At 38.8% G+C, this 25,692-nt stretch overlaps 1 protein-coding gene across 1 annotated transcript in view; it reads left to right on the top strand.

The window, feature by feature from the left end:
• Positions 1-25,692, top strand: part of LOC128646936 (P2X purinoceptor 6-like) — a 314,143-nt gene that overhangs the window by 103,014 nt on the left and 185,437 nt on the right. The window contains exon 5 of the mRNA XM_053699746.1: positions 1,042-1,135. Within this exon, the coding sequence (XP_053555721.1) occupies positions 1,042-1,135 (94 nt within the window). The remainder of the gene's footprint in view (positions 1-1,041; positions 1,136-25,692) is intronic.

Raw genomic sequence — 25,692 nt, 5'->3', positions numbered from 1 at the left:
GTGGAGCTTGGAAGCCATTTTAAATTGGCCAGAAACAATATTCAATTTAAAATAACATTTTTACCATTCCTATTTGCTGTTTACTCTAAGGTAAGACGTTAAGATGACTAAAGTGTAGACTGTCCCTTTAATTCACAGGGGTGCCAATACTTGTGCCACATATATATTTAACAAAGATTTTTTGTGTGGATAAACCTGTGTTGTGTTTGCAATTGTTGAGTATTTTGTGTAAAAGGTTAAACAATAAAGACAATTTTTCACAGCCTTCTTTGGTTATATTTACCAAGGGTGCCAATATTAGTGGAGGGCACTGTATATTTACAATAAAAATAAAATTTTCCTGTATGTGAAGAACATTGTAATGTGAAATATGTACAGTAAATATACAATATAACACATAAATACATAAATACATATGTACATACATATATAACTTTTTAAAAAAATAAATATTTATGACTAATTTTTAACAGATAGGGACCCATTTATCAAGATCCGAATGGAGCTTGTGGGCCCGTGTTGAGGCTCTGATGAGGCTGACAGGAATCGCCGGGTTAATTGACACCTCCCTGCTGGCGATTGGCCACGAGTCTGCAGGGGGCAGCATTGCACCAGCAGCTCTTGGGAGCTGCTGGTGCAATTTTAAATGCGGAGAACGTATTGCTCACCGCATTCAGCGAGGTCTTGCGGACCTGATCCGCACTGTCGGATCAGGTCCGCAAGACCTTTGATAAATAGGCCCCATAGTGTTTATGAGTGTAATGTAATGTATTCATGTTGTGTTTAGTGCACCCTTTTTTTATTAACGCACCACCTTTTACGTGAGGTTTTCAGTCCGGCCAACCCAACAAGCTTAAAATGTGATTGCACTCTCATGATTGAGTGTACTTTCAACTTGTAATTTGAGCGCTATTTCCGTTGCACTAAATAACCCGATATCGCTTGCGTGCAACAGTTAGAGCACCACTTGTAATCTAGCCCTATATCATTTAACAAGTATTGGTATCAAACATTTACATTTATAACCATGTGGTTTCACAGGTATAAAAACAGGAAAATGTGTAAGACTGAACAATACATATTCCACATGTGAAATTTTTGCCTGGTGTCCTGTAGAAAGTGGATTACTGCACAGGTAATATGACAGAGTATAAACAATAACAGGTGTGTTATTTCTATATTTTATAGATAATCAAACAAGCATCTTAGTACTGTCTGGATATAGCTCTTGTAAGATCATGTTTAGTTGGATTTGCACAGCATTTATCAACTAGTTCTGACATTTTAATAGTATTTAAATTATATTGATTCACATATGCTAAAATAGGTCAAGTTATCAAATACAGGCAACGTACACATTTTGCTTCAGCTGCTTCTATTAAAAATGCCCCATATACCTCAGTGGCCCTAAACATCAGCATCATACAGACTATGGTTTGGCACATTTAGGGCTGTAGGAAATTTAGATAACTGCTCAGGGACAATGTATCAGTTTGATGAGTGACTTTTTATATGGTCAAGTGATAATCCTTTGCAGCCCATTGGCTAATATCTAATACACATTACAATACCAAGCACAGAACATTGGAAACTGTAACAGGGAATGATTATAATCATCTTAAGCAGATATAGGTTTGTAAACTTATAATAGGAAATACACACCTGGGGCGCGATCCGATATATGGCGTAGTTTTTGGCGCAAGCAAGGGAACCCGCGCCGCCCGTAGTTTCACCTTGCACATCGGGGTATTACATATACGGCACCGGCAGTTGCTAAAGTGCCGTAAGTCGGATAAACTAGCTATGTCCGGAAATGAGCGTAACTACAAATTTCTGGAGTTGCCAGTGACTTATGGCACTTTAGAAACTGCCGGCGCCTAAAAAAAACGAACTAAAATATTAAATCTCCCGTAACTGTCTAACACGCCTCCCAAAAATAGCCTTACACGTATACCCCTATATCCGTAATCCCCCCTCTCACTCCTAATAATAAATGTATTAACCCCTAGACCGACAACCCCCCACAACGCAATAAGCCTAATTATTAACCCCTAAACCACCATAGCCCACACCGCAATAAACCTATCCTAGTATTAACCCCTAAACCGCCGCTCCCGGACCCCGCCGCACCTAAATAAAGTGTTTAACCCCTAAACCGCCGCTCCCGGACCCCTTCGCCACCTACATTAAATTTATTAACCCCTAATCTGACCCCCCTACACCGCCGCCACCTACATTAAATATATTAACATCTAATAGCGGGGAGGTCATCTCGTTTGGATCTTTAAGTTTTTTTAATCCAATCTCTGGACATTATCATTTGTTACACTATATAACAGGTACCTGATTATCAAATAGCGGAAATATATACTACAGTTATTCAATTGTTTTCTCTGATGAAATCGATGTTATAAGGGAGACGTCCCTTTTTATTTTATGTATGCTTTTAACAAGTTATTAAATTTCTGTCTAATTATACAAATGTTTTATTAGTTTTTATTTATAGATAAGAAGCTCACATTAGACAACAAGTTTATATATATCAGTTGTATATACCTGTTTATATCTTTTTATTAACTGAATGTTGATAAATACTTAGGATTACCTACAATAAATATATAATAACAACATTGCAGTACATACATTAAACATTTATCCAATCACAAAATACAATATATTCAAATTATAGAATTTAACTAAATACTCTACCCGTGCTAATCTAGCGCTGGACTACATTCACTACATATCAACCACTGTTTTCTTAGAGGGGAATACATTAGTCTAGCAGGGTCAATTCTCCAGCACCTCATCTTTCTCACTACCAGCTTATAGACAGCAAGTACAGCATACAGGGTTAACATGATGACACATTATGACTGCGTCATATCATACCATATTTCATGAACAAAAGAAGCTTATTAAAATAGAGTATGAAGGAGTGTTTCTTATAACAGTAGCAAAGATACATCTGTGCGCCTATTTCAGCTTAGAGCAAGGTCATTTGGGCCTCTTACCTAGATAACGGACTTCCGGGCGTCTTGCCAGGAATCTTTGCAAGGCCAATATTACAAATACAATTCTTACTAACATCAGCATATTTCTCACTACATAATAACTGCTATAATAAAAGATTCATTAGACAAGATGGATGCTTAAGACAAAATGGCGGTGAAGAACAAGATGGCGCTAGTCATGCTAACAATTCCTAACATACCACCCTTTTATTCTAACAGAATAACACAAAAATAGAAAAGTACAGAAAATGGGGAAAACCTTTAACAACAATATAAGTCTAATACTACGGTAATGTGAATCTATGTGAGAATACTATAGAGAAAAGATATTCACATGTCGTGGTATAATTTTATAGGCTAATAGGGCACAATTTGTCACTGCACATAGGTGCAGCCTCTCCAATACGCTTCGTCTACCTTCCAGCATCCCCAAAACTACCGGTCCACCTGCACAAAGACCCAGCCCCCTATCTACCCCCAAACAACGCTACATCTTTTATTTCTCCACCTGCATTGCTAGCACCCCCCAATATGTCCAACAGTTCTTTCTCCACAGTAAAGCATGACATGGTAACAGCACAACTGTCTCTAGGTGGCCTCCGATCACTTTAAGAACAGTCTTTGTCCTCTTAGAGCGCTCCACCTTCCTCAGACACTTTGCTTTAATACAGTTCATTTGTAGTAGGGGTGCTTATCCAGTGTTCTTCCGCAGGGAGATGCTGGAAATCTGATGGTTTGTTCATGGGGTAGACAAGGTAGCCAGTGGATCAACATAGCAAGCAGATACTCTAGTCAGAAGGAGTCTGAGAAGGAAACAAAAACAGCACAAGATGAGTACACACCCCAATACAATCACAATTATGTCCAAATAAAACTTCTTTCATCTTTTTTTTGTAAGCATCGCAATTCCTTTAGCTTAACTCATCCTATGTCATTTAAAACAAAAAAAAACATTGTGGATATATAATACAAACTAAATACATTGAACTTTTACAGAGAATAACTTACAGCTTCTCTATACAATTTAAATGATACTTCATGAATACTAAGCAAGTGAAAACTGCTAGACTTCAGCAAAAGGCTGAATGGCTATGCTAAAACTTATGCTAAGGCCTGCCCTGTAGCAAAAATTAAAAAATAAAACAATCAATAAAAATATTTTCTCTAAAATGAATTTCTTTACACTTTCTCTTAGAACTACTAAAACCAATAACCTAGTGTTGCTTTATTCTGCAAACCAACTATCTGTAATGTTTATAATTCTCCAACTATGATCCTAATAGTCAACAATCTCATCTGATATAAACACTGTTAGTTTACTAATTATTTTATGCAACCTAAATTCTCTCACACTCCTGTATAAGGAAATAATAAAATTATTAACATTATTTAAAACTACAAAATCTTTTAAAGGTAAACACATCTTTATTGAAAAATAATTCCTTTCATTGACAAACCTCTGGAACTACAAAAATCAAATTGCAGATACCATACCAATTAATAAAAAAGAAAATACATTTGCTTTCATAAACTATAATTATGCTACTCCCTAAATAAATATTTCTCTGTATAATTAATACAAACTTCTAGCTGAGACATATCCTCATTGCGTTCCATAGGGTGAAGGGTCTAAAATATTCTGATATATTGCAGCATTTTCTTTAAACTATAAAGGTGCAAACATATTTTTTATACTCAGTGGGCCATTCAATAGGTTACAATACTGCAAGGTTTAGAGTTACGCTTATCTAAAGGGTTACTTTGTTAAGTACATAAACCACAATGTGCACTAATACCAATAAGGCATGCTTTTCTGTAGACAAAACTATATGACTTCTTATAACTAATATGATCAACAGAAAATAATGCCAATACAAGAGCATACAAAACAAGAAATATAAGTAAACGAGTTAAAACAATACTCCCCTAATTTAATTGGTTGACCCTGTAACAGCATAACCAGCATAAAAACACACTCACAGTGGGTGCAGGCTAGTTAAAGGGACATTTTACCCAAATTAAAAATATCTTTATTTGAAACTGCTGACACAGTTAAATATACTAGTGTTAGGCTAACAGTAAACCTCATTGCCTTCTCTGTAAATATTTCCTTAAAATCTCAGATTTTATATCAGTTTGCCTGTATCCCTTTAAATATTTTCTCTCCTCTTTTTTTTCTGCTAGTCTCACAGATCGCAACAGCAAGATTGCAGGCAGTTTATCAATTCAGTTTACATTACAGAGAGAATTAAGTTACACTGCGTAAATATCTCCTATCTAAACGGCAGATTTAAAAAGAATAATACAAAGAAAAGTCTCAAAAAATATACTTTGCAAACTGCTAATACAGTGCTATTGCTGCTCATGAACTCCTTTCACATGAGTGAACTGGTCCTTTAAATAATAAAATGACAATTTTCCATTGCTCTGTCTCAGCACTGAGCTCTGATTTTACAGACAAATATAAGATAAGGAACATAATAAAATATACTTATTATCTGAAATTCAACCCATTGCAATTTACTTCATATATACACATAAACTCACAAATGCAACTTCTCCTACATTTTAAACTATTTAGCTTGTATAACAAGCCTTTGAAAATACCTTAATATCAAAACTATGTTACAGTGTACTGTCCCTTTAAGGACTAACCATTTATCACGTAAATTACATATGTATACCCTAACCATGATTTAGGCTGCTTGTATTATTTACCACACAAATTCTACTGCTTTACTGTATCATGACCTGCATATTAATTTACTTGCAACAGAAACGGACCCAAATACTTTTAGATAAATATTAATGATATACAGCATATAACCATAGTTTATCTTTTCTACTAATGCCGTGCACAGATCTTGCAAATACGTTACTCTTTTTCATTTACCCGAACATGACCAAAGGTCCTCAATCATCCGCACATTCACAAATCCCTTAATTAGTTCACTTGCAAAAACAATATATTTATATGCCGCAATAGGTGGACAGTTTTTTTTTATTTGCACACAACAATTATCACTTAAAACTAAAACTGCTATTAACAACACACATACTTAAAACATGCTGTTGACTTTAAAATACAGTTATAAAAAATAACACTACAAAATACCTCCGTACAACGTCTGATTTCCCCGCTAAGAAACAGAAAGAAAAATGCACCAAGGTCATTTTTACAGCGATACACACACTCAAGTTGATCTCATCTCACATACCAGAAATTCACTCCCTTTTTTCTTCCTTCTCAGGAAAACATATATTTCATAGCATCCCAAAGACATATAAAAATACAATAAGATTAACTTTCCACTAAATTTAAAGTGTCAGAATTTCCAGGAAATGGCCATTTTCCCACAAATTGATAAAAACACATTTCAAACAGGATAAAAACATCCTCTTTTTTTTACTGCAAATACGCATACAACGGAGCTTCTGTAACAGTTTTTTTTTTCTTTACACAGCTGTGTTCACTGACAGTTTTTTATGATCCCCCTCCCTTTCTTGAGTGGATGTCTCTCTGCTTCTGAAATACTTCTGTTAACCCCTTTGTAGACATTAAAAATGCAATAACATTCTCCTTTTCGAACACGCATTTATTATCAATATTTTACATGCAAATAAGAGCAGCAATGCTAAAATGCACAGTCACAACAGCACAGCACAGCACAGCAATTAAAAGCATGCAAGCAAAGTATCAAATATCAGTTCAAATCCAGTGATAGGTAACAAAAAACTTTACTATAGGAATGTATAAGGACAACTTCAACACTGATGAGACTCACTCATCACAACTCAGCGATGCCAACTTGACCGGGGGACTGATAACCTCCATCAAATGGATGCTGACTTTTAATCTCTTTGCGCGCTAAACCAGACATGACTACAATACCTGTCTGGAAGGGTTATCACAACTGCCAGCAGGTCTTTAACCTCCGCAAACCTGCGCCTCCACCGCAGGGACCCCTTAACCCTTTATGATATATAACCAACACCTATTATAAGACTAAATTTAGGTTCAGATTCACAGAGGGAAAGTAGAGTAAAAAACACTCATCCACTTACCCCGTGCAAATCCCACGAGCTGACACCAGAATTGTTAGATGTTGTTTTTAGAGGGGGACCGTGTCAGTCAGGGCTTGGCCTGGAACACATCTTATCAGCTGGAAATGACTGTATTTGATGAGGATATCCACAAGAATAGAATTCAGACCACGCAGCAATGAGTCTAAAAACGATTCTGTTTATTGAAAGACACACAACATGTCTTATAGACAGTAAGTACAGCATACAGGTTTAACATGATGACACGTTATGACTGCGTCATATCATACCATATTTCATGAACAAAAGAAGCTTATTAAAATATATGAGAGAAAGAGGAGTATGAAGGAGTGTTTCTCCTGTTAAGTGTGGTCAGTCCACGGGTCATCATTACTTCTGGGATATTAACTCCTCCCCAACAGGAAGTGCAAGAGGATTCACCCAGCAGAGCTGCTATATAGCTCCTCCCCTCTACGTCACCCCCAGTCATTCTCTTGCACCCAACGAATAGATAGGATGTGTGAGAGGACTGTGGTGATTATACTTAGTTTTATACCTTCAATCAAAAGTTTGTTATTTTATAATAGCACCGGAGTGTGTTATTCCTTCTCTGGTAGAATTTGAAGAAGAATCTACCTGAGTTTTTCTATGATTTTAGCCGGCGTAGTTAAGATCATATTGCTGTTTCTCGGCCATCTGAGGAGAGGTAAACTTCAGATCAGGGGACAGCGGGCAGATTAATCTGCAAGAGGTATGTAGCAGCTTATTATTTTCTGACAATGGAATTGATGAGAAAATTCTGCCATACCGATATAATGTAAACTCAGCCTTAAATGCAGTAGCAGCAACTGGTATCAGGCTGTCATGTATGTATATTTTACACTTCAGTATTCTGGGGAATGGCACTTCACTGGAATTATACTGTATGCATAAGACTTTAGCCTATTTTGCAGGGACTAGCAACAGGCTTTTTAATAACACTTAATTTATTTATGTTAAACGTTTTTTGCTGGCATGTAAAATCGTTTAATTTTCTGAGGTACTGGGTGAAAAAATGTTTTGGGCACTATTTTTCCACTTGGCAGTCGTTTTTATTTAATTTATGACAGTTTACTGATCTCTCTCACTGTTGTGTATGAGGGGGAGGGGCCTTTTTTTGGCGCTTTTGCTACGCATCAAAAAATTCAGTCAGAAGTTTATTGTCTTCCCTGCATGATCCGGTTCATCTCTACAGAACTCAGGGGTCTTCAAAACTTGTTTTGAGGGAGGTAATCACTCACAGCAGAGCTGTGAGATTGTAGTTGACTGTGATAAAAAACGTTTATTTCTGTATTTTTTTCTGCTATCAGGGTTAGTTATTCTTTGCTAATGGGAGCAATCCTTTGCTAAAAGTGTGTTTTTTACAAAGATTTGATGCTATAACTTTTCAGTTTATCAATTTTCAACTGTCATAACTTTTTCTGTGCTTCTTATAGGCACAGTACGTTTTCATATTATAGTAAATTACTTGAAAAGTATTTCCAAGTTGCTAGTTTATTTGCTAGTGTGTTAAACATGTCTGATTCAGAGGAAGATATCTGTGCTATATGTGCTAAAGCCAAAGTGGAGCCCAATAGAAATTTATGTACTAACTGTATTGATGCTACTTTAAATAAAAGTCAATCTGTACAAATTGAACATATTTCACCAAACAACGAGGGGAGAGTTATGCCGACTAACTCGCCTCACGTGTCAGTACCTGCATCTCCCGCTCGGGAGGTGCGTGATATTGTAGCGCCGAGTACATCTGGGCGGCCATTACAAATCACATTACAGGATATGGCTACTGTTATGACTGAAGTTTTGGCTAAATTACCAGAACTAAGAGGTAAGCGTGATCACTCTGGGGTGAGAACAGAGTGCGCTGATAATATTAGGGCCATGTCAGACACTGCGTCACAATTTGCAGAACATGAGGACGGAGAGCTTCATTCTGTGGGTGACGGTTCTGATCCAAACAGACTGGATTCAGATATTTCAAATTTTAAATTTAAACTGGAAAACCTCCGTGTATTACTAGGGGAGGTGTTAGCGGCTCTGAATGATTGTAACACAGTTGCAATACCAGAGAAATTGTGTAGGTTGGATAAATATTTTGCGGTACCGTCGAGTACTGACGTTTTTCCTATACCTAAGAGACTTACTGAAATTGTTACTAAGGAGTGGGATAGACCCGGTGTGCCATTCTCACCCCCTCCAATATTTAGAAAGATGTTTCCAATAGACGCCACCACACGGGACTTATGGCAAACGGTCCCTAAGGTGGAGGGAGCAGTTTCTACTTTAGCTAAGCGTACCACTATCCCGGTGGAGGATAGCTGTGCCTTTTCAGATCCAATGGATAAAAAGTTAGAGGGTTACCTTAAGAAAATGTTTGTTCAACAAGGTTTTATATTGCAACCTCTTGCATGCATTGCGCCTGTCACGGCTGCAGCAGCATTTTGGTTTGAGTCTCTGGAAGAGACACTTGAATCAGCTCCATTAGATGAGATTACACACAAGCTTAAAGCCCTTAAGTTAGCTAACTCATTTATTTCAGATGCCGTAGTACATTTAACTAAACTTACGGCTAAGAATTCCGGATTCGCCATTCAGGCGCGCAGAGCACTGTGGCTAAAATCCTGGTCAGCTGATGTTACTTCTAAATCTAAATTGCTTAATATTCCTTTCAAAGGGCAGACCTTATTCGGGCCCGGGTTGAAAGAAATTATCGCTGACATTACAGGAGGTAAAGGCCATGCCCTGCCTCAAGACAGAGCCAAACCTAAGGCTAGACATTCTAATTTTCGTTCCTTTCGTAATTTCAAAGCAGGAGCAGCATCAACTTCCTCTGCACCAAAACAGGAAGGAGCTGTTGCTCGCTACAGACAAGGCTGGAGACCTAACCAGTCCTGGAACAAGGGCAAGCAGGCCAGGAAACCTGCTGCTGCCCCTAAGACAGCATGAATCGAGGGCCCCCGATCCGGGAACGGATCTAGTGGGGGGCAGACTTTCTCTCTTCGCCCAGGCTTGGGCAAGAGATGTCCAGGATCCCTGGGCGTTAGAGATCATATCTCAGGGATACCTTCTGGACTTGAAATCCTCTCCCCCAAGAGGGAGATTTCATCTGTCAAGGTTGTCAACAAACCAAATAAAGAAAGAGGCGTTTCTATGCTGCGTACAAGATCTTTTATTAATGGGAGTGATCCATCCGGTTCCGCGGTCGTAACAAGGACAAGGGTTTTACTCAAATCTGTTTGTGGTTCCCAAAAAAGAGGGAACTTTCAGGCCAATCTTGGATTTAAAGATCCTAAACAAATTCCTAAGAGTTCCATCGTTCAAAATGGAAACTATTCGGACAATTTTACCCATGATCCAAAAGGGTCAGTACATGACCACAGTGGATTTAAAGGATGCTTACCTTCACATACCGATTCACAAAGATCATTACCGGTATCTAAGGTTTGCCTTTCGAGACAGGCATTACCAGTTTGTAGCTCTTCCATTCGGATTGGCTACGGCTCCAAGAATCTTCACAAAGGTTCTGGGTGCTCTTCTGGCGGTACTAAGACCGCGAGGAATTTCGGTAGCTCCGTACCTAGACGACATTCTGATACAAGCTTCAAGCTTTCAAACTGCCAAGTCTCATACAGAGTTAGTACTGGCATTTCTAAGGTCGCATGGATGGAAGGTGAACGAAAAGAAGAGTTCTCTCTTTCCACTCACAAGAGTTCCCTTCTTGGGGACTCTTATAGATTCTGTAGAAATGAAGATTTACCTGACAGAAGACAGGTTAACAAAGCTTCAAAATGCATGCCGTGTCCTTCATTCCATTCAACACCCGTCAGTAGCTCAATGCATGGAGGTGATCGGCTTAATGGTAGCAGCAATGGACATAGTACCCTTTGCACGCCTACATCTCAGACCGCTGCAATTGTGCATGCTAAGTCAGTGGAATGGGGATTACTCAGACTTGTCCCCTACTCTGAATCTGGATCAAGAGACCAGAAATTCTCTTCTATGGTGGCTTTCTCGGCCACATCTGTCCAGGGGGATGCCATTCAGCAGGCCGGACTGGACAATTGTAACAACAGACGCCAGCCTACTAGGTTGGGGCGCTGTCTGGAATTCTCTGAAGGCTCAGGGACAATGGAATCAGGAGGAGAGTCTCCTACCAATAAACATTCTGGAATTGAGAGCAGTTCTCAATGCCCTTCTGGCTTGGCCCCAGTTAACAACTCGGGGGTTCATCAGGTTTCAGTCGGACAACATCACGACTGTAGCTTACATCAACCATCAGGGAGGGACAAGAAGCTCCCTAGCAATGATGGAAGTATCAAAGATAATTCGCTGGGCAGAGTCTCACTCTTGCCACCTGTCAGCAATCCACATCCCGGGAGTGGAGAACTGGGAGGCGGATTTCTTAAGTCGTCAGACTTTTCATCCGGGGGAGTGGGAACTTCATCCGGAGGTCTTTGCCCAAATACTTCGACGTTGGGGCAAACCAGAGATAGATCTCATGGCATCTCGATAGAATGCCAAGCTTCCTCGTTACGGGTCCAGATCCAGGGATCCGGGAGCGGTTCTGATAGATGCTTTGACAGCACCTTGGACCTTCGGGATGGCTTATGTGTTTCCACCCTTCCCGATGCTTCCTCGATTGATTGCCAGAATCAAACAGGAGAGAGCATCAGTGATTCTAATAGCGCCTGCATGGCCACGCAGGACTTGGTATGCAGATCTAGTGGACATGTCATCCTGTCCACCTTGGTCTCTACCTCTGAAACAGGACCTTCTGATCCAGGGTCCCTTCAAACATCAAAATCTAATTTCTCTGAAGCTGACTGCTTGGAAATTGAACGCTTGATTTTATCAAAACGTGGTTTTTCTGAGTCAGTTATTGATACCTTAATACAGGCTAGGAAGCCTGTTACCAGAAAGATTTACCATAAGATATGGCGCAAATACTTATATTGGTGCGAATCCAAGAGTTACTCATGGAGTAAGGTTAGGATTCCGAGGATATTGTCTTTTCTACAAGAAGGTTTAGAAAAGGGTTTATCCGCTAGTTCCTTAAAGGGACAGATTTCAGCTCTGTCCATTCTTTTACACAAACGTCTGTCAGAAGTTCTGGACGTTCAAGCTTTTTGTCAGGCTTTAGCTAGGATCAAGCCTGTGTTTAAAACTGTTGCTCCACCATGGAGTTTGAACTTAGTTCTTAATGTTTTACAGGGTGTTCCGTTTGAACCCCTTCATTCCATTGATATCAAGCTGTTATCTTGGAAAGTTCTATTTTTAATGGCGATTTCCTTGGCTCGAAGAGTCTCTGAGTTATCCGCTTTACATTGTGATTCTCCTTATCTGATTTTTCATTCAGACAAGGTAGTTCTGCGTACTAAACCTGGGTTCCTACCTAAGGTGGTCACTAACAGGAATATCAATCAAGAGATTGTGGTTCCATCTTTGTGTCCTAATCCTTCTTCGAAGAAGGAACGTCTGCTACACAATCTAGATGTAGTCCGTGCCCTGAAATTTTATCTACAGGCAACTAAGGATTTTCGACAAACGTCTTCCCTGTTTGTCGTTTATTCTGGTCAGAGGAGAGGTCAAAAAGCTTCGGCTACCTCTCTCTCTTTTTGGCTTCGTAGCATAATTCGGTTAGCCTATGAGACTGCTGGACAGCAGCCTCCTGAAAGAATTACAGCACATTCTACTAGAGCTGTGGCTTCCACTTGGGCCTTTAAGAATGAGGCTTCTGTTGAACAGATTTGCAAGGCTGCAACTTGGTCTTCTCTTCATACTTTTTCCAAATTTTACAAATTTGATACTTTTGCTTCTTCGGAGGCTGTTTTTGGGAGAAAGGTTCTTCAGGCAGTGGTTCCTTCCGTATAAAGAGCCTGCCTGTCCCTCCCGTCATCTGTGTACTTTAGCTTTGGTATTGGTATCCCAGAAGTAATGATGACCCGTGGACTGACCACACTTAACAGGAGAAAACAAAATTTATGCTTACCTGATAAATTCCTTTCTCCTGTAGTGTGGTCAGTCCACGGCCCGCCCTGTTTTTTATGGCAGGTAAAAAATTTTTGAATTATACTCCAGTCACCACTACACCCTTTGGCTTCTCCTTTCTCGTTGGTCCTTGGTCGAATGACTGGAGGTGACGTAGAGGGGAGGAGCTATATAGCAGCTCTTCTGGGTGAATCCTCTTGCACTTCCTGTTGGGGAGGAGTTAATATCCCAGAAGTAATGATGACCCGTGGACTGACCACACTACAGGAGAAAGGAATTTATCAGGTAAGCATAAATTTTGTTTTCTTATAACAGTAGCAAAGATACATCTGTGCGCCTATTTCAGTTTAGAGCAAGGTCATTTGGGCGTCTTACCTAGATAACGGACTTCCGGGCGTCTTGCCAGGAATCTTTGCAAGGCCAATATTACAAATACAATTCTTACTAACATCAGCATATTTCTCACTACATAATAACTGCTATAATAAAAGATTCATTAGACAAGATGGATGCCTAAGACAAAATGGCGGCGAAGAACAAGATGGCGCTAGTCATGCTAACAATTCCTAACACTAACCTAAGTTACAAATACACCTAACACTACACTATCAATAAATTAATTAAATAAATTAACTACAATTATCTAAAATAAAATATAATTAAATAAACTAAACTGTAGTACAAAAACCCCCCACTAAATTACAAAAAATAAAAAAATATTACAAGAAGTTTAAACTAATTACACCTAATCTAAGCCCCCTAATAAAAAAATAAAAAATATCCCAAAATAATAAAATTCCCTATCCTAAACTAAATTACAAATAGCCCTTAAAAGGGCCTTTTGCGGGGCATTGCCCCAAAGTAATCAGCTCTTTTACCTGTAAAAAAAAGAACAATCCCCCCCCAACATTACAACCCACCACCCACACACCCCTACTCTAAAACCCACCCGATCCCCCTTAAAAAAAACTAACACTACCCCATTGAAGATCACCCTACCTTGAGCCGTCTTCACCCAGCCGGGACGAAGTCTTCATCCGATGGGCCAGAAGAGGACATCCAGACCGGCAGAAGTCTTCATCCTATCCGGGCAGAAGAGGACATACGGACCGGCAGACATCTTCATCCAAGCGGCATCTTCTATCTTCATCCATCCGACGAGGAACGGCTCCATCTTGAAGACCTCTGGCGCGGAACATCCTTTTAGGCCGACGGACTAACGACGAATGAATATTCCTTTAAATGACGTCATCCAAGATGGCGTCCCTTGAATTCCAATTGGCTAATAGGAATCTATCAGCCAATCGGAATTAAGGTAGGAAAAATCTGATTGGTTGATTTAATCAGCCAATCGGATTGAAGTTCAATCCGATTGGCTGATTGGATCAGCCAATAAAATTGACCTTGCATTCTTTTGGCTGATCCAATCAGTCAATCGGATTGAACTTCAATCCGATTGGCTGATTAAATCAACCAATCAGATTTTTCCTACCTTAATTCCGATTGGTTGATAGAATCCTGTCAGCCAATCGGAATTCGAGGGACGCCATCTTGGATGATGTCATTTAAAGGAATATTCATTTGTCGTTAGTCCGTCGGCCTAGAAGGATGTTCCGCACCGGAGGTCTTCAAGATGGAGCCGTTCCTCGTCGGATGGATGAAGATAGAAGATGCCGCTTGGATGAAGATGTCTGCCGGTCCGGATGTCCTCTTCTGCCCAGATAGCATGAAGACTTCTGCCGGTCTGGATGTCCTCTTCTGGCCCATTGGATGAATACTTAGGCCCGGCTGGGTAAGGACGGCTCAAGGTAGGGTGATCTTCAATGGGGTAGTGATAGATTTTTTTTAAGGGGGGATCGGGTGGGTTTTAGAGTAGGGGTGTGTGGGTGGTGGGTTGTAATATTGGGGGGGGTTGTTTTTTTTACAGGTAAAAGAGCTGATTACTTTGGGGCAGTGCCCCGCAAAAAGGCCCTTTTAAGGGCTATTTGTAATTTAGTTTAGAATAGGGAATTTTATTATTTTGGGGGGCTTTTTTATTTTATTAGGGGGCTTAGATTAGGTGTAATTAGTTTAAACTTCTTGTAATATTCTTGTTATATTTTTGTATTTTATTTTAGATCATTGTAGTTAATTTATTTAATTAATTTATTGATAGTGTAGTGTTAGGTGTATTTGTAACTTAGGTTAGGATTTATTTTACAGGTAATTTTGTAATTATTTTAACTATGTAGCTATAGCTATTGTACCTAGTTAAAATAAATACAAAGTTGCCTGTAAAATAAATATAAACCCTAAAATAGCTACAATGTAATTATTAATTATATTGTAGCTATCTTACGGCTAGATTTAGAGTTTTGTCGGTAAGGACCCGCGTAGCTAACGCCGGCTTTTTTCTGGCCACACCATAAAAATAACTGTGGTATTGAGAGTCCACATAAAGGCTGCGTTAGGCTCCAAAAAAGGAGCGTAGAGCATTTTTAACGCAGCTTGAACTCTCAATACCAGAGTTGCTTACGCAAGCGGCCAGCCTCAAAAACGTGCTCGTGCACGATTCCCCCATAGAAAACAATGGGGCTGCAAAAAAGCCGCGTTCAGCTCCTAACGCAGCCCCATTGTTTGCTATGCGGAAACACTTCCTACGTCTGCACCTAACACTCTAACATGTACCCCGAGTCTAAACACCCCTTACCTTACACTTATTAACCCCTAATCTGCCACCCCGCTATCGCTGACCCCTGCATATTATTATTAACCCCTAATCTGCTGCTCCGTAAACCGCCGCTACTTACATTATCCCTATGTACCCCTAATCTGCTGCCCTAACATCGCCGACCCCTATATTATATTTATTAAACCCTAATCTGCCCCCCACAACGTCGCCTCCACCTGCCTACACTTATTAACCCCTAATCTGCCGAGCGGACCTGAGCGCTACTATAATAAAGTTATTAACCCCTAATCCGCCTCACTAACCCTATAATAAATAGTATTAACCCCTAATCTGCCCTCCCTATCATCGCTGACACCTAACTTCAATTATTAACCCCTAATCTGCCCTCCCTATAATCGCCGACACCTAACTTCAATTATTAACCCCTAATCTGCCGACTGGAGCTCACCGCTATTCTAATAAATGTATTAACCCCTAAAGCTAAGTCTAACCCTAACACTAACACCCCCCTAAGTTAAATATAATTTTAATCTAACGAAATTAATTAACTCTTATTAAATAAATTATTCCTATTTAAAGCTAAATACTTACCTGTAAAATAAATCCTAATATAGCTACAATATAAATTATAATTACATTGTAGCTATTTTAGGATTAATATTTATTTTACAGGCAACTTTGTAATTATTTTAACCAGGTACAATAGCTATTAAATAGTTAAGAACTATTTAATAGTTACCTAGTTAAAATAATTACAACATTACCTGTAAAATAAATCCTAACCTAAGTTACAATTAAACCTAACACTATACTATCATTAAATTAATTAAATAAAATACCTACAATTACCTACAATTAAACCTAACACTACACTATCAATAAATTAATTAAATACAATATCTACAAATAACTACAATGAAATAAACTAACTAAAGTACAAAAAATAAAAAAGAACTAAGTTACAAAAAAATAAAAAAATATCTACAAACATAAGAAAAATATTACAACAATTTTAAACTAATTACACCTACTCTAAGCCCCCTAATAAAACAACAAAGCCCCCCAAAATAAAAAATGCCCTACCCTATTCTAAATTACTAAAGTTAAAAGCTCTTTTACCTTACCAGCCCTGGATCGGTGAACCTGGTATGGTGAAGATAAGGTAGGAAGATCTTCAGAGGCTTAGTGTTAGGTTTATTTAAGGGGGGTTTGGGTTAGATTAGGGGTATGTGGGTGGTGGGTTGTAATGTTGGGGGGGGTATTGTATGTTTTTTTTACAGGCAAAAGAGCTGAACTTCTTGGGGCATGCCCCGCAAAGGACCCTGTTCAGGGCTGGTAAGGTAAAAGAGCTTTTAACTTTAGTAATTTAGAATAGGGTAGGGCATTTTTTATTTTGGGGGGCTTTGTTGTTTTATTAGGGGGCTTAGAGTAGGTGTAATTAGTTTAAAATTGTTGTAATATTTTTCTTATGTTTGTAGATATTTTTTTATTTTTTGTAACTTAGTTCTTTTTTATTTTTTGTACTTTAGTTAGTTTATTTCATTGTAGTTATTTGTAGATATTGTATTTAATTAATTTATTGATAGTGTAGTGTTAGGTTTAATTGTAGGTAATTGTAGGTATTTTATTTAATTAATTTAATGATAGTATAGTGTTAGGTTTAATTGTAACTTAGGTTAGGATTTATTTTACAGGTAATGTTGTAATTATTTTAACTAGGTAACTATTAAATAGTTCTTAACTATTTAATAGCTATTGTACATGGTTAAAATAATTACAAAGTTGCCTGTAAAATAAATATTAATCCTAAAATAGCTACAATGTAATTATAATTTATATTGTAGCTATATTATGATTTATTTTACAGGTAAGTATTTAGCTTTAAATAGGAATAATTTATTTAATAAGAGTTAATTAATTTCGTTAGATTAAAATTATATTTAATTTAGGGGGGTGTTAGTGTTAGGGCTAGACTTAGCTTTAGGGGTTAATACATTTATTAGAATAGCGGTGAGCTCCGGTCGGCAGATTAGGGGTTAATAATTGAAGTTAGGTGTCGGCGATGTTAGGGAGGGCAGATTAGGGGTTAATACTATTTATTATAGGGTTAGTGAGGCGGATTAGGGGTTAATAACTTTATTATAGTAGCGGTGCGGTCCGCTCGGCAGATTAGGGGTTAATAAGTGTAGGCAGGTGGAGGCGACATTGAGGGGGCAGATTAGGGGTTAATAAATATAATATAGGGGTCGGCGGTGTTAGGGGCAGCAGATTAGGGGTACATAAGGATAACGTAGGTGGCGGCGCTTTGCGGTCGGCAGATTAGGGGTTAATAAGTGTAGGTAGCTGGCGGCGATGTTGTGGGGGGCAGATTAGGGGTTAATAAATATAATATAGGGGTCGGCGGTGTTAGGGGCAGCAGATTAGGGGTACATAAGGATAACGTAGTTGGCGGTCGGCAGATTAGGGGTTAAAAAAATGTAATCGAGTTGCGGCGATGTGGGGGGACCTTGTTTTATGGGTACATAGGTAGTTTATGGGTGTTAGTGTACTTTAGAGTACAGTAGTTAAGAGCTTTATAAACCGGCGTTAGCCCAGAAAGCTCTTAACTACTGACTTTTTTCCTGCGGCTGGAGTTTTGTCGTTAGATTTCTAACGCTCACTTCAGACTCGACTCTAAATACCGGAGTTAGAAAAATCCCATTGAAAAGATAGGATACGCAATTGACGTAAGGGGATCTGCGGTATGGAAAAATCGCGGCTGAAAAGTGAGCAATAGACCCTTTTTTGAGTGACTCCAAATACCAGAGTTAGCTTAAAACCAGCGTTAGGAGCCTCTAACGCTGGTTTTCACGGCTAACGCCAAACTCCAAATCTAGGCCTACGGGTTTATTTTATGGGTAAGTATTTAGTTTTAAATAGGAATAATTTAGTTAATAATATTAATATTATTTAGATTTATTTAAATAATAATTAAGTTAGGGGAGTGTTAGGGTTTGACTTAGGTTTAGGGGGTAATACATTTAATGTAGGTGGCGGCGGTGTAGGGGGGTCAGATTAGAGGTTAATATATTTAATGTAGGTGGCGGCGGTGTAGGGGGGTCAGATTAGGAGTTAATAAATTTAATGTAGGTGGCGGCGGTTTAGGGGTTAATACATATAATGTAGGTGGCGGTGGGCTCCGGGAGCGGCGGTTTAGGGTTAATACACTTTATTAGTTATTGCGGTGGGGGATTGCGGTTGATAGGTAAATAGACATTGCGCATGCGTTAGGTGTTAGGTTTTTTTTTGCAGGCATTTTAGGGAGTTACGGTGCTCCCATACTCAGCGCAAGGCCTGCTACGGCTGCTTTTTATGGCGAGGTGAAAATGGAGTAAGATTTCTCCATTTACGCCACGTAAGGCCTTGCGCTGGATATTGGATACCAAATTGTGCAGGTTTTATATGTTAGTATATGGGTGAAAAAACTACGTCCGGCGGGTGAAATATATGTGCCGCATTTATATGCGGCGCTGTATATAGGATACCAAACCCGCGCAAAAACCGGCGTCGCTGGCTTTTGCGGGCGACGCTGCATATCGGATGGGGCCCATAGTCTAGTGAAAAGAAAAGCAATGTAGTATTGATTTTACTCATACAAGTAAGAAAGCACTCAATAGGCATAAAGACCCATTCAATCTGTCCATCATCTCCAGTCTATGTAAATTATTAGGCTGATCCAATTTCTTCACTTTTTCTAATTTTTGTTAGTATATTTAGATTATATCTAGATAAGATTTTACACCAATGTAAGGAGTGAAATATTTATAATAAGGAAAACGCTTGTATATATACTCCAAAAAAATGTTAAAAAATATATATCGATCTAGATAGGACAAGTGTTTAAAGAGAGTAATGCATTTAGGAAAAGATTTGCTGTTTAGTTACTGTTATTTTCAACAGCTCTGAGTGTATGAAAGGGGTCCACAAATACAGGAAACTTATGCAAAGTAATAAAACACAAATTCAATATGATGTAAAAAGAGATTTCTGCATACCAATACATATTTCCTAGCAGGCAATTTTTGCTCTGATTACCGTAGCTTAACACATACTCATCAATAATAAATAACACATTACAATATACAATTTTTTTTTTTTTTTTTGGTGCACTAACCATTATATACAGTATTTGTACGTATCATTTTAGGAAAATACATAATTTATGTAAGAACTTACCTGATAAATTCATTTCTTTCATATTGGCAAGAGTCCATGAGCTAGTGACATATGGGATATACAATCCTACCAGTAGGGGCAAAGTTTCCCAAACCTCAAAATGCCTATAAATACACCCCTCACCACACCCACAATTCAGTTTAGCGAATTGCCAAGTAGTGGGGTGATAAAGAAAGGAGTAAAAAGTAGGGATGCACCAAAATTAAAATTCTGGACCGAAACCGATACCGGAAATTCAGGATGCCCCTGGCCAAAAACCGAAACCGATTTTTTTTTTCTTTTTTTAACTACAGTGTGTGTGTGTAGCTGAGAGAGCTTGTAGGCAGGAAAGCTCCAACAAATGGGCGTGGTCACTTGTACCGTAGGGCGTGATCTGCAGTAAAACTGGTGGAGCTCTACAAGGGAGAGCGTGGTTATAATACGAGGTGGACATGTGTTTTGTTTTCGGGTGTAGTTATCCGTGCGATGGGCGTAGCTGCACCTGATCGTCTCTCATCATATCTCTGCCTAGTTCCTGGTTCGGGTCTCACACTGACCCGTCAGATTATATGTCTGGAGCCCCAAATGGAGTCTGCCTGTCACCTATCACCAGGACCACCAGACTTAGCTATGACCTTACGTGCAAGGTGATTATAGAAAGTTACTGTGCTTTTTTTGTATGCCCTGTCTGGTGGGTGCTAAGTTGTACCAACTGTGTGCGAGCTTGGGGCTTATGTATATATAGTGTGCATGCATATTTGCCTCAAGCAAATAGAATGTCTACGCACAAGAGGTTGATATATAAGCACTGTATATAAGGCTTATACATATTCACTGTGTGTGCTTAGGGCTGTCTCTGATAATATCAAGTGTTTATAAACATGTTACTTATCCCCCTTTGAATACTGTATTCAGAAATTTGGCTTCCTTCTAAAAAAAAAAAAGGGCACTGCTGGTTTCAAATATCATTATATCATGGTACTTATGTGTGTGCTCTGTGTACCATGCCAGTGCTGTGCTGCTCACCTTATGCTAAGGATAGACATGTAACTCAATAGAACAGGGGAGGGCTGTACATTTTTAGCCATTTTGGTCCTCTTTGTGCCGAAATTGGAATTGCACATTTTCGGTGGCCCGAATTTTGGTGCATCACTAGTATTATTCTTTATTTAGTTCTGTGTAACAGAATCAGATTTAACCATTTTTTTTTTTTTTACCAATTATCAAAATAAAGTATAGTCCTAGAAAACTATTATTATATGCAAAACAGTAAGTCAAGTAATGAACTCAAACAGCAGCTCTAGGCTGGCATCCAATTCGAAATATGCTACACAATAATTTTACCAAAAATAAAAGGCAAAAAAAATGCCATTTTTGGCCGAAACTTTCTGCGGCTAAAATTTCGGTGCATCCCTAGTAAAAAGCATCAACAAAGGAATTTGGAAATAATTGTGCTTTATACAAAAAATCATAAGCACCATAAAAAGGGTGGGTCTCATGGACTCTTGCCAATATGAAAGAAATGAATTTATCAGGTAAGTCCATGAGCTAGTGACGTATGGGATAGACATACCCAAGATGTGGAACTCCACACAAGAGTCACTAGAGAGGGAGGGATAAAATAATAACAGCCATTTTCCACTGAGAAAATTAAATCCACAAACGAAAAAATAAGTTTTTCTCACAAATGAATGAAAAAAACTTAAAACATAAACAGAGGAATCAAACTGAAACAGCTGCCTGAAGAACTTTTCTGCGAAAAACTGCTTCCGAAGAAGCAAATACATCAAAACCGTAGAATTTAATAAATGTATACAAAGAAGACAAGTTGCTGCTTTGCAAATCTGATCAACTGAAGCTTCATTCTTATAAGCCCACGACGTGGAGTCTGATCTAGTAGAATGAGCTGTAATTCTCTAAGGCGGGGCCTGACCCGACTCCAAATAAGCCTGATGAATCAAAAGCTTTAACCAAGATGCCAAGGAAATGGCAGAAGCCTTCTGACCTTTCCTAGAACCAGAAAATATAACAAATAGACTAGAAGTCTTCCTGAAATCTTTAGTAGCTTCAACATAATATTTCAAAGCTCTTACCACATCCAAAGAATGCAAGGATTTCTCCAACAAATTCTTAGGATTAGGACACAAAGAAGGGACAACAATTTCTCTATTAATATTGTTAGAATTCACAACCTTAGGTAAGAAATTAAATGAAGTCCGCAAAACTGCCTTATTCTGATGAAAAACCAGAAAAGGAGATTCACAAGAAAGAACAGCTAATTCAGAAACTCTTCTAGCAGAAGAGATGGCCAAAAGGAACAACACTTTCCAAGAAAGTAGTTTAATGTCTAAAGAATGCATAGGCTCAAATGGAGGAGCCTGTAAGGTCTTCAAAACCAAATTAAGACTCCAAGGAGGAGAGATTGATTTAATGACAGGCTTGATACACACCAAAGCCTTTACAAAATAGTGAATATCAGGAAGCTTAGCAATCTTTCTGTGAAATAAAACAGAAAGAGCAGAAATGTGTCCCTTCAAGGAATTTGCAGACAAACCTTTTTTCAAACCATCCTGAAGAAACTGTAAATTTCTAGGAATTCTAAAAGAATGCCAGGAGAATTTATGAGAAGAATACCATGAAATATAAGTCTTCCAAACAAGATAATAAATCTTCCTAGAAACAGATTTACGAGCCTGTAACATAGTATCAATCACTGGGTCAGATAAACCTCTATGACTAAGCACTAGGCGTTCAATTTCCATACCTTCAAATTTAATGATTTGAGATCCTGATTGAAAAACGGACCATGCGACCGAAGGTCTAGCCTTAATGGAAGTGGCCAAGGTTGGCAGCTGGACATCTGAACAAGATCCGCATACCAAAACCTGTGAGGCCATGCTGGAGCTACCAGCAACACAAATGATTGTTCCATGATGATTTTGGAAATCACTTTTGGAAGAAGAACTAGAGGCGGGAAGATATAAGCAGGTTGGTAACAACAAGGAACTGCTAACGCATCCACTGCTTCCGCCTGAGGCTCCCTGGACCCTGGACAGGTATCTGGGAAGTTTCTGGTTTAGATGCAAAGCTATCAGCTCTATTTCTGGAAGACAGCGACCACTCCCCCGGATGTAAAGTCTGACGGCTGAGATAATCCGCTTCCCAATTGTCTATACCTGGGATATGAACCGCAGAAATTAGACAGGAGCTGAATTCTGCCCAAGCAAGTATCCAAGATACTTCTTTTATGGCTTGGGGACTGTGAGTCCCACCCTGATGATTGAGATATGCCACAGTTGTGATATTGTCTGTCTGAAAACAAATGAACGGTTCTCTCTTCAACAGAGGCCACACCTGAAGAGCCCTGAAGATAGCACAGAATTCTAAAATATTGATTGGTAACCTCGCCTCTTGAGGTTTCCAAACCCCTTGTGCTGTGAGAGATCCCCAGACAGCTCCCCAACCTGAAAGACTTGCATCTGTGGTGCTCACAGTCCAGGTTGGACGAACAAAAGAGGCCCCTTGAACTATACGATGGTGATCTAACCACCAAGTCAGAGAGAGTCGAACATTGGGATTTAAGGATATTAATTGTGATATCTTTGTATAATCCCTGCACCATTGGTTCAGCATACAAAGCTTGAGAGGTCTCATATGAAAACGAGCTAAGGGGATCGCGTCCGATGCTGCAGTCATGAGACCTAAAACTTCCATGCATATAGCCACTGAAGGGAATGACTGAGACTGAAGGTTCCGACAAGCTGAAACCAATTTTAATCGTTTCATGTCTGTTAGAGACAGAGTCATGGACACTGAATCTATCTGGAAACCTAAAAAGGTGACTCTTGTCTGAGGAATCAAAGAACTTTTTGGTAAATTGATCCTCCAACCATGTCTTTGAAGAAACAACACTAGTTGATTCGTGTGAGATTCTGCATAATGTAAAGACTGAGCTAGTACCAAGATATCATCCAAATAAGGAAACACCGCAATACCCCATTCTCTGATTACAGAGAGTAGGGCACAGAGAACCTTCAAAAAGATTTGTGGAGCTGTCACTAGGCCAAACGGAAGAGCGACAAATTGGTAATGCTTGTCTAGAGAATCTCAGAAACTGATAATGGTCTGGATGAATCGGAATATGAAGATAAGCATCCTGTAAGTCTATTGTGGACATATACTGCCCTTGCTGAACAAAAGGCAGAATAGTCCTTATAGTCACCATTTTGAAAGTTGGCACTCTTACATAACGATTCAAAATTTTCAGATCCAGAACTGGCCTGAAAGAATTTTCTTTATTTGGGACAATGAATAGATTTGAATAAAACCCCAGACCCTGTTCCTGAAACGGAACTGGTATGATTACCCCTGAAAGCTCCAGGTCTAAAACATACTTCAGAAAAGCTTGAGCCTTTACTGGATTTACTTGGATGCGTGAGAGAAAAAACCTTCTCACAGGAGGTCCTACTCTGTATCCTATTCGGTACCCTTGAGAGACAATACTCTGAATCCAATGATTTTGGACAGAATCTGCCCAAATGTTTTGGAAGAATCTTAATCTGCCCCCTACCAGCTGAGCTGGAATGAGGGCCGCATCTTCATGCAGACTTGGGGGCTGGCTTTGGTTTCTTAAATGGTTTGGATTTACTCCAACTTGAAGAAGGTTTCCAAATGGAACCAGATTCTTTGGGGGAAAGATTAGGTTTCTGTTCCTTATTTTGTTGAAAGGAACAAAAGCAGTTAGAAGCTTTAGATATACCCTTAGGTCTTTTATCCTGAGGCAAAAAAACTCCCTTCCCCCCAGTGACAGTTGAAATAATCAAATCCAACTGAGAACCAAATAACTTATTACCTTGGTAGTAATCTAGACTTAGATACCATGTAAGCATTCCAATATTTAAGCCACAAAGCTCTTCTAGCTAAAATAGCTAAAGACATAGATTTAACATCAATTTTGATGATATAAAAAATGGCATCACAAATAAAATGATTAGCCTGTTGAAGCAAGCGAACAATGCTAGACAAATCAGGATCCGTTTCCTGATGCGCTAAACTTTCCAACCAAAAAGTTGATGTAGCTGTAACATCAGCCATAGAAAGGGCAGGCCTGAGGAGATGACCAGAATATAAATAAGCTTTCCTTAGATAAGATTCAAGTTTCATATCTAAAGGGTCTTTAAAAGAAGTACTATCTTGCATAGGAATAGTAGTACGTTTAGCAAGAGTAGAAATAGCCCCATCAACTTTGGGGATCTTTTCCCAAAACTCCAATCTAACTGCTGGCAAAGGATACAATTTTTTTAAACCTTGAAGAAGGAATAAAAGAAGTACCAGGCCTATTCCATTACTTAGAAATCATATCAGAAATAGCATCAGGAACTGGAAAAACCTCTTGAGTAACCACAGGAGGTTTATAAACAGAATTTAAACATTTACTAGTTTTAATATCAAGAGGACTAGTTTCCTCAATATCCAATGTAATCAACATTTCTTTTAACAAGGGACGAATATACTCCATTTTAAATAAATAAGTAGATTTTTCAGTGTCAATATCTGAGGAAGGATCTTCTGAATCAGATAGATCCTCATCAGATACGGATAATTCAGTATGTTGTCAGTCATAGAAAATTTCATCAACTTTATGAGAAGTTTTAAAAGACCTTTTACGTTTATTAGAAGGCGGGATGGCAGACAAAACCTTCTGAATCGCATCAGCAATAAAATCTTTTATATTCACAGGTA

The sequence above is a fragment of the Bombina bombina genome, chromosome 2 (assembly GCF_027579735.1).
Source record: "Bombina bombina isolate aBomBom1 chromosome 2, aBomBom1.pri, whole genome shotgun sequence".
In the NCBI taxonomy this organism is placed as follows: domain Eukaryota; kingdom Metazoa; phylum Chordata; class Amphibia; order Anura; family Bombinatoridae; genus Bombina; species Bombina bombina.
The sequence above is the reverse complement of the archived record's forward strand: the minus strand, read 5'-3'. Positions and strand labels throughout refer to the sequence as shown.